Below are 10,171 nucleotides of genomic sequence, written 5' to 3' on the forward strand. Positions count from 1 at the left end.
AAATACACACAGAGTACTTGCATCCAGATAAGCTGTACTAAATATTAATAGCCTGCCTGAATATGACATCCCTACAATAGTGGTGTTAGTTTAAAAACAATAACAACAAAACCAAAAAATCTCACAACAAAAAACCACAAATGAAACCAAAATGAAGTAAATGAAATGGTGCAGAATTGTATTTGAGCAGGGATGGTTCTGCTACCTTTTTCTTCCACCGCACATGTGCACAACTTGATTAAAATCTGAGAGTAGTTTCATGTGGTTAGTATTGGGATAATTCACATCTTAATAGCTTGTAAGGCACAGAATGTAAACAGAAGTAATGCTTTGTTGTCTTTCAGAATAGCAGGTAACAGACAACTGATTAGGTTGACAACAACCTTCTTTGCAGTATCTTTTAAGTAAAAGCAAAATGCAAATATATTAAAAGGGTAAGGGAAGGAAATATTTCCAACATAGATGTAAAGACTGAGAAATACCCTGACCTAATCTGAAGCATGAACTGCCTGTAAGTACAAACATAGTACTTTGTTTAGAAGCCTTCCAAAATCCAAGCTGTTTACATAGAACTCTCTGAAAAAGAACTTCTTTTAACTGTTGAGTACAATTTTCTTTTGGTGAAGTCACTTATTGAGTATTCTATAAATGCGGACAAGTAGACCTGAAAATCAGTCTGGCTGCCTCAGAACTCACACTTAAACATGTCCCTTTATTAAAAAAAAAAAATTATTTAAAGGTCTGATTGTATCTGTGTGACAGGATGCAGCTGCTGTAGAGTGTCCTGGTCTGACTTTATTGTGTGTGAAAGAAGTAAGCATAAATCTGTATTTAATAATGGGTATATTAGTCAACCGTTTGTAAAATGGTGTATTGGAAAAGATGAAGACCTCATTAACAGCAGACGTGCCACAAGAGGGTGCTGTGTCTGTGATTTTCATAGCTACAAAATTTGTACAGGTTTGACAAGTCAATTGGTCTGAAATGGGTCTCTGAGGGTATTAAGAAGCATATAGATATCCCTATCCTTTGCACTTAACTTTGCCTCTGTGTCTTAAACTTGCACCCTGTCTCTTGGAACAAACAGGTTCTGAGGTGAGAGCACCCTGTAGTGCTGTAGTTGCTGTACAGCAACAAACTAAAACAAACTAAAACTGGTAACTGCCTGGTATTCCCCCTTCAGGTCACAAATAATCAGGAAAACACCTTTTCTGGGTAGGTTAATGCCTAAAATCCCAACTCCATCTCTAAAAATTGCTGCTTTCAGTAAGATAATGCCCATTTATTGCACTAATTTAAGCACAGTAGTTTGTCTAGTAAACCACACCCCCCTTACTATTTTCATACATAGGGGGAACCATGACTAATGTATTTCAACTACTTACTCAGGTAAAAATTACACTGAAGATGCTTTCAAACATGAGGTGTTCTTCTACAGGAGTTCATCCATCATCCCAGGAATTAAAAAAAAAATTGCATGATGCACTAAAAATAATCCATGTGTGACAACACAAGCACATATCTCCATTCAGACAAGACTCAAATCTTTCTTGCAGAAACTATGTGAAATTTTCATAACATTAAGCTGAAAAGGCATGTCTTGCATAACACGACATTAAGTACTTTTTGAAAAACAGCTTAGTGATTGGAAAGGACTTTGACCTTAAATTCTGGGAGCTAGGTGACTGACTGTGTGGAATTTTCTTCTTGTCCTCATCAAAAAAGATGAGTAAAATATGTATTAAGAAAAGTTTGATCAAAAGCTTTAAAGCAATTGCATTGACATGCACTGAGGTACCCACCAGCATTGGGAAGTGAAGGAGAAGGTCCAGCTGTGAAAGAGTAAAGTTTTCAAAAAGAAGGAAGTGTCTATCAACCTTGCATTCAGTATCTTTAATCAACTGCAATTTGTACACTTCGTACCTGAAAGCTCTAAGTTCAGAGCCAGTATGATGCCACTTATGCTTTATTTTTAAAGCTTTCCATTCAATTAAGTTTTGTATATTGCATCACCACCACCGCTACCTTTTTTTTCTCACAATTTCCAGTAAGAGATCAGAAAAGTTCTCATGAAGTCATCAGTGCTCTGGTGAGGTCATCAAGGATACAAACACAGAACTTAAAACTTGATGAAAATCCAGCAGTGAGACAGGGTAGTGTCATGTATGGAACTTCATCATGCATGTTCCTGCCTCTTCTAGGAAAATCACGTTATTTTTAACAAAGCTGTAAATTATTTAATCTTGTAATAGCAGATGTGCCCATCTCAGTGTCTGACAGAGTAAATATTAAAATTAAGAAAATACATTATTCTGTGTGACCAGGGTTTTCAAAAGCAGGCTCTTACTAAAATGAGAATTTTAACTTCATAGAGTGAATGGCTTAAAAATAGCTTTACAGTTCTTGCAAATTACATCTTATATGTCTTTTACAGATACATGATAAAACTGAGTAGTAAACCAGCTCTTAAAAATAAGTTGGTTTGATTTAATAATAAATTTAATAATTAAAATCCTGTCTCATAGCCTTGGGATCCTTCAGGGAATTTCTGTATGTGTCATTCAGTAAATTACTCCAGCAATGCCTCACCCTGAAGAATGGTGCTCTCAATCTCTAGCACTATTTCTGGGAGAGATTTTTCTAGACTGACAGTAATGAAGTTTTCTGGTGCACTAGGTGGCTCTAGAGTATCAAACTGAGACTTGAGAAGTTCAAGTGGCATAAAATGACCTCTCCGCTTCTCCAGGCGGCCAGCAATGATGTCCATAGGTCCATCCAAATGAACAAAGAGGATCTTCAGTGCTGGGTTTTCTCCTGGTTGCTCTGGCTGGTTGCTTTCAATTGCAGATGCTCCACTGATTAACACACGCCTGTACATCCTCTTCAGTGCAGAACAGGCCAGCACTGTATCTTGTCTATATGTGTCTTCTCTATCAAAAAAAAAAAAAACAACACACACACAAAAAAAAAAAAAAAAAAAAAAAACCAAAAACAAAACCACCAAAAACAAACCACCAAAAAACCCAAAAACTTTTACATACCTATGTGTGGTATAACAAAAATGGCTTCTTAGTTCTGCTGAACAAGGTAGACAAGCCCTAGCTCCTCAGGAAGGACAGCTGTTGGAGTAGTGGCATTTTGACGGTGGTATTTGAGTAATTTTGACAGGATTTTGAAACCAAATTTCCAGTCTGGTTAAAGATGTGATTTGAAAGTCAGGTCAAGCTAGCCAATCTTCTAGTAAAATCTCAGTGCTAGGGACCTTGTCTATTAGCCACTATTCTTTGCTAAATAAAATTCAATTCTAGCACAAGGAAATGTCAGGATCATTTCCGTAATTGCTGAGAACAGGAACAGTTCTAAATATCCATAGAAACACCTATGCATTATCTATAAAATTAGTGTAGTATTCTCTCTAAAGGTAAGTGGCTGATAAACAGGACAGACCACTGTTCATAAATACACAATATTTTCAACACCTGTTGTCACTGTCTCAGATTTAACTGTAATTTATGTTTCCTGCAACTCATTGGCAGCATTGCATATATGCTCACTTCAGATTAAACAAGAGATTGCAAGTCAGTGAATGCTTTGCACATGTATTTTTTGCTGATAAGGTTTCTTAAAGCATTTAACTCTGGGTGTGTCTGTCCCACCAAAAAGCAAATCCAGAATTAGTTGTCTGTATGAAGAGTGAATAAAATTCCTGCCTAAGAAAATATATTCTGTAATAAAATCAGGTATAAACCTATTTAAAAATCATTCAATAGTCATCAGATTTTGGTTCAAAGGAAAGTAAGAACTTCTAATACCTACCGTTATCACCTAGGTAAGTCAGTTACAGCCTCAGCTACTAATAAGTACTAATAACTAAACACTGGCATTAGCATCTTTTAAAATATAGTTGGTTTTGTAAAGTTTCCAGAGCTGCACAGTGGCATTGAGCTATCACATAACATAAAGCAATGGATCCAGCAAATCAGTCCTGACAAATTTCTCAATTAATTAACCCGTGCTCCAATGAGGTATGCTCACCTAATGTGCATAAGCAAGTGTAAAGCCTGTCTAAACAGTCCCTGCCCTCCCAACCTTTTTCTTGTTGGGGACATACTCCAGTCCCTTCATCATTGTTGGATGCTCTCCTGTACGTCCATGCCTCTCTTATAATGAGGAGCCGAAAACTGACACAGCAGTTCAGGTGTGGCCTCACCAGTGTAAAAGGAGAGAGGAAGGATCACCTCCTTTGACCTCCTGGCAATACTTGGTCTAATATTGCCCAGGATTCAAGATTTTGCTGGCCTGCCCTGCCAGAAGAGCACATTGCTGGCCTATGTCCAACTGGGGCTGTCCACCACAGCTTCCTTGGGCCCTTTTCTGCTGCTTCCCAGCTGAGTGCCCCTCAGTGTCCCTACCAGTGCCTGGGGTTGTTCCTTCCCAGGGGCAGGATTTTGCATTTTTAAAAGGTTCTTACCAATCCGTTTCAAGGTCCCTCTGCATCAGTGGGACCTCCTCCCATTTTGGTGTCAGCTACAAATTAGCAGAGTACACTGAAGCAAAAAAAGTGTCAAACAAACTTGACACTGTATCTTGTTCAAAATAACAGCATTTTATCCTACTGTTATTGGTGTAGTTTGTGGTTATGTTCTTTGTAAGTAGCTAATGTCAGCCTTATTAATAAACTGGATCCTTGAAATTATTTTTACACAGATAGTAGAAAAACAACCATCATTGGCAACAGTTTCCCACTTTATTTTTCAGGGATTGGCTCACCATCAGCAATTACTATGACAGTTTAGATTAGTAAAAATAGAATGACTTTACTACCTGCAGAATTTCTTTACACTATCACATTTCTGCTTTGCAGTGCAGTGGGGGAAAACACTTCCAGTACTTCTGTCTTTAGCTAAAACTAAAAATGGATATTCTCTTACCTCCTTAGTAAATCATGCAATGTGCAAAGCCAAGGAATCCTGTCCTAGAAAGAAAACAAGTTAGTTAAAAATTCTTCAGAAATCAATTTGAAACAATTGCTACTAGCATCTCAGATATTTGATTAGAGGTAAAAATTAGCATTAAACTGTACAGCAAGTTCAGTTTTGAATCTCTTTCTTCCTATATAGATTTGCTACCACTACCTGTGAAGGCTAATAATAAGTGCTCAGCACATTATGAATAAGATGCTTTTAGTCGAATTGTACTTTTTATATTACAGATCCCTACAAGTGTATGATGGAAGTAATGTGTATGCAAGTGTAGCATGCACCTTGTAAACCACTGAAGGACAGTCATCTTATCTCTTGCTTCTATTATACTATTCAAATGTACAGCTAGAGTTGTTATTTCTTTTCTCTAATACAGTGATATACACACACCCCATCCCCATTTTGGATCCAAGTTGAAGCTTTCAGAAACAGACAAATTTAAATTTAGTTATCAGAAATAATTACATTTATGTCAATAGCACTCACAAATAAATGTAATCACAACCACAATTTCTCAAAACTTTTGCCCATTACTTAGGCAAACACAAGTGATCGATCAGATGCTTACTTAATTGGAAATTTGAACCTGCCACAAACTTCAGTCAAGCCTAATGAGCATTAAACAACTGCTCCCATTTAGTCTTTCAATGCTGTTACTGCTGGGTGAGCACAATAAATTATAACATAGACAAATAAATGTAACATTTTTTTGCTGCTGTCACTACCCAGTAACTTCTCCTTGGCATTCAAGAAGGCACTCACAATTTTGCACCTCTCATTTTTCAGAAGAGATGCTTTCCTCTTGCTGAGCACCATGCACCAATGGTTTAGTCATTCAAGTGTACAATGTTGCTACAGACAACATACAGGCTTCCAACCACTAGTGAAAGATCCAAGTTTTTTACCAAAATCTAGAATATTTTTTTCAGTCTAAATGGGCTAAGGACATCTTCCAAAAGATTTGAGGGACTGAAAAAAACAAAATGGAAGCCTTCCAAAAAAAAAAAAAAAAAAAAAAGAAGGTAGGAGCTTTGCAAAATTTTTCTATTACAGCTAAATTCTTAAAGTCTTTTTCAAAAGATTTCATTACTGCATCTTGCCCTGTTTCTAAGCTCCATATGCTTTTAGATTGATTTCATACGTTCACAAGGATTGTTTAGTTTATGTTCTTTGTTTAAAAGTCTTTATCTACATTCATAAGTGTATGTTTCTCTAGAAGTAGTGGACATAAACTTTAATTCTCCCTGATTCTGTACAGGAAAAGTGACTTTAACTGTAAAATCACTGTCCTAATTGATGGCAAACAGAGAAACCATTTTTTTCAAGCTGTGCCATTAAGCTATTAGTACTTCAAGCATTGCCAGCCTGTCAAGGGATGGGATTCTCCTGCTCTGCTCTGCACTGGGGCGGCCTTGTCTAGAGTCCTGTGTGCAGTTTTGGGAAACACAGTATAAGAAGAATATAAATATTAGAGAGCATCCAAAGGAGGGCCTTGAGGATGCTGAGGGGCCTTGAGGGGAAGTTGTGTGAGGCGTGGCTGAAGTCACTTGATCTGTTCAGCCTGGGGAAGAGGAGACTGAGGACAGACCTCACTGCAGTTACAGCTTCCTCATGAGAGGAAGAGGAGGGACAGGCACTGATCTCTTCTCTGTGGTGACCAGTGACAGGACCTGAGGGAATGGCCTGAAGCTGTGTTAGGGGAGGTTTATGCTGGATATTAGAAGAGGGCCCCATTCCAGAGGGTGTTTGTGCACTGGAACAGGCTCCTCAGGGATGTGGTCACAGCACCAGCCTGACAGAGTTCCAAAGCATCTCGTCAGAGCTCTCAGGCACATGCTGCAATTCAGAATCATAGAATCCTAAGGCTTGGAAAAGACCTTCAAGATCATCAAGTCCAATCTTTGACTGAATACCACCATGCTAATTCAACCATAGCATTAAGTGTCTTTTTAAACACTTCTAGGGATGGTGACTCCACCACTTTTCTGAGCAGCCAGTTCCAATGCTCAGCCACTCTTTCAGGATGAAATTTTTTCCTAATATTCACCTTGAATATTATTGTGCCACCTACCCTGGCACAACCTGTGACCATTTCCCCTTGTCCTATTCCTTGTTACCTGGGAGAAGAAGCTGACTTCCATTCACCACAACCTCCTTTCTGGTAATTGTAGAGACTGATAAGGTCTCCCCTGAGCCTCAGTTTCCCCAGGGTAAAAACACCCCCAGCTCCCTCAGACACTACTCACAGGACTTGGGTTCCAGACCCTTCACCATCCTTGCTGCCCTTCTCTGGACTGACTCCAGCACTTCAGTGTCCTTCCTGAATTAAGGAGCCCAGCACTGAACACAGCACTCGAGGTGTGGCCTCACCAATGTGAGGTACAGGTTGAGGAGGACAATTCACTGCCCTGGTTTTGCTGGCCACACTGTTGCTCATAGAGGCCAGGATGCCATTTGCCTTCTTCATTGGCCACACACCCAAGTGTGCTGGCTCATGTTCACCTGCTGCCAACCAAGCCCTCCAAGGCCCTTTTCTGCTGGACAGCTTTCTAGTCTCTCTGCCCCAAGCCTGTAGTCCTGCCTGGGGTTGTTGTGACCCAAGGGACATCACCATGTTGAAACATAGGTGATTAGCCTCAGCACATTGATCCAGCCTGTCCAGATCCCTCTGCAGAGCCTTCCCAGCCTACAGCATATCAACACTTGCATCCAAACTGGTGTCACCTGCAGACCTACTGAATGCAGCCAATCCCTTCCATGCCCATGTTAACCATGATTGGCCATGACGCTGATCCCTGGCGAAACCCACCAGTGACTGACCATCAACTGTTGCTCCATTCACCAACACCCTCTGAGCTTGACCACCCAGCCAGTTTTTAACTAGTGAACAGTGCACTCATCCTGGACATTGGAAGCCAGTTTCTCAAGGAGGATGCTTTGGGAAATGGCATCAAAGACTTGACTAAAGTCCAGGCAGACTATATTGACAGCCTTTCCATCATCCACTAGTTCACCTGGATATAGAAGGAAGTAAAGTTACCCTTCCCAAACCCCTGCTGGCTGAGCCTGATGCACTGGTTGTCCTGCACATGCCATGTGATGTACTCAATCTGTTCCATAACCTTACAGAGGCCAGACTTACATGCATGCAGCTCCCTGGATCCTTCTTCCAACCTTTGCTGTAGATGGGCCACACTGGACAACCTCCAGTCATCTGGGACCTCCCACGTTAACCAGAAGTGGTGATAAATGATGAAAAATTATTTGAGAGAAGGGTAACAAATTTTTGGAGTTTCCTTGTGCATGGCCACACAATGGATTCTGTGGTTCTTGTGGGTCCCTTCCAACTCAGGCTCAGGATATTCTAAGATTCTATGATTCTAATCCAAAACTGCAACTTTCTGTGTGGACTGTAGAGGGGGAGATTTCTCACAAGTCCTGATCAGCAGCTTACCACTTGTGAGTTGACAAGCATTGGATAAACTACTTTTTTTTTTACGCAGAATCCTTTTTGACACAAGATGTCTCCCTCACCTTACCAAATGCAGACCTGTGTTTGCAGTCAGACTAATCTACATAGTAAACCGCAATCTACTTCAACAAGATGTGCATGAAGTTACAGAGATAAATGTATGGACAACAGGTTTTTTTCAGGGCTTATTCAAGGTACCTCATCATTTAGTGGTATCCCTCTTTCCATTTTCTTCTTATTCTCTAGAGAATGATAATCGTCTGCATCGTAGAATTTCCATCCCAACTAAGAAAAAAAATAAATTAATTATGGATCGTTCAGTTAGATCAGGTGAGGTAACAATTACTTCAGAATTTAGAAAGACACCTAAGAAATTACGAAATCACAGGCTTCTTGCACCACAGTATGAATCACCGTTTATAGCATAATGATTAGCAAAAAACAAACAAACAAACCACCAAAACACTAAGGCAGCTTGGTAGCAGCAACAGCTGCTGCATCACGGCGCTGAGCCGGAGTCGGCGCAGGCGACACTGCGCCAGCCAAACGCGGCTCGGGAGACCAGCAGCCCGGGCGAAGGCAATCGGCCCGGCGCAGGGAGGTGCCTGCTCGCTCCGGCACGCCTCCGAGGCGGTGGCTACCACACGCTCCTACCTTCTCTGCTAGCCGCCACCCGACCGTGGTCCTGCGGGGAAGCACAAAGGTCCGGTTACGCACCCGCACCGCCAGCCCCCGGCAGCGCCGCACCGCCCGCGCCGCGCCGCCGCCGCCGCCGCCATTCTGCCCCTGCCCGCCCCTCGCCTGGTACCTACTTCCCTGAGCCGCTGACGCCCATCACTACCACCAGCACCATGGCGGCCCGGCGCACTCTGCCACTGCCCCTTTGCCCTCCGCCCCGGCCCGCCCTCGGCCTTTGCCGCGGAGGCGGTGCGGGTGCGGGCCCACCCGCGGGCCTCGGGCGTGGGGCGGCCCCAGCGCGGCCGTGCGGGGAGCGGCCCCGGCGCCTCTTCCTGCCCCGCCGCCGCCGCCCCGCGCAGCTGCCCGGGACACCCGTGTCGTGTCCCCCGCTCTCTTTCCGCGTAGTTGCTACTTGTGCTGCAGTTACCTGATCTTCTCCTGAACCCTCTTTGTCTCCGGCTTTTCAGTCTGGTCGGGCGTTTCTCTTCCAGCGGTTCCTAGCGCGGTATTCACTGTTTGCAGCCTCAGCAACACACGCAAATTTAATAGAAACAATGATTTCTTCAGTGCATGTTAAAGTGTGCATTGATGCCCGTTGAATTTTGTATTACCCTTTGGTGATAAAGGTCTGCCTTTAAAATTTAATTAGGGCATCAGCCATGCTGTGGGTAGCTCCATTTTTGTATTTCTTGAAGCACTGATCCAGTCATACTTTTAAATCACTGAATTACTTGCTGGGTAAGGCTGGGAAGGACCACTGATGGGGTAATCTTGTCCAACACCCCAGCTCAAGCAGGACCCCGAAGAGCACATTAGGATCCTGTCCAGGTGGCTTTTGAGTGTCTCCAATGAGGGAGATTCCACAACCTTTACAGGGCAGCCAGTTCCAGTGCTCAGTCACCTTCACAGTAACAAAGTGCTTCCTGATGTTCCAGTAGATCCTCCTATGTTTCAGTTTGTGCCCATTGCTTCTTGTTCTGTTGCTCAGCACCACTGAGCAGAGCCTGGATCCATCCTCTTGATACCCTCCCTTCAGATG

The 10,171-nt window shown here is 42.3% G+C and overlaps 1 protein-coding gene across 2 annotated transcripts; it reads right to left on the bottom strand.

Moving 5' to 3' along the window:
• Window positions 1-1,878: 1,878 nt before the first annotated feature.
• IDNK (IDNK gluconokinase) lies at window positions 1,879-9,645 on the bottom strand. Of its 2 annotated transcripts, none has more exons than XM_066181765.1 (5): window positions 9,560-9,645; window positions 9,109-9,139; window positions 8,653-8,739; window positions 4,932-4,975; window positions 1,879-2,930 (listed from the first exon to the last, which is right to left on the bottom strand). In XM_066181765.1, the coding sequence occupies exons 3-5, from the start codon at window positions 8,680-8,682 to the stop codon at window positions 2,570-2,572; spliced, it is 435 nt and encodes a 144-aa protein (XP_066037862.1). In that variant the 5' UTR covers window positions 8,683-8,739; window positions 9,109-9,139; window positions 9,560-9,645; the 3' UTR covers window positions 1,879-2,569. The 2 variants fall into 2 exon arrangements, with proteins under 2 accessions (XP_066037862.1, XP_066037861.1); XM_066181764.1 differs by lacking the exon at window positions 9,560-9,645 and adding an exon at window positions 9,267-9,367.
• Window positions 9,646-10,171: the final 526 nt, after the last annotated feature.

This window comes from Chamaea fasciata, unplaced genomic scaffold (genome assembly GCF_029207755.1).
Source record: "Chamaea fasciata isolate MVZ Bird 193981 ecotype frontalis unplaced genomic scaffold, bChaFas1.0.hap1 SCAF_4, whole genome shotgun sequence".
In the NCBI taxonomy this organism is placed as follows: Eukaryota; Metazoa; Chordata; class Aves; order Passeriformes; family Sylviidae; genus Chamaea; species Chamaea fasciata.

Coding starts and splice junctions, on each gene's coding strand:
- IDNK (XM_066181764.1), bottom strand. CDS start 9,307: ATGGTGCTGGTGGTAGTGATGGGCGTCAGCGGCTCAGGGAA. Junction 9,140..9,266: donor GGCGTCAGCGGCTCAGGGAA/GTAGGTACCAGG, acceptor GCTTCCCCGCAG/GACCACGGTCGGGTGGCGGC. Junction 2,931..4,931: donor TTGCATGATTTACTAAGGAG/GTAAGAGAATAT, acceptor TTTTTTTGATAG/AGAAGACACATATAGACAAG.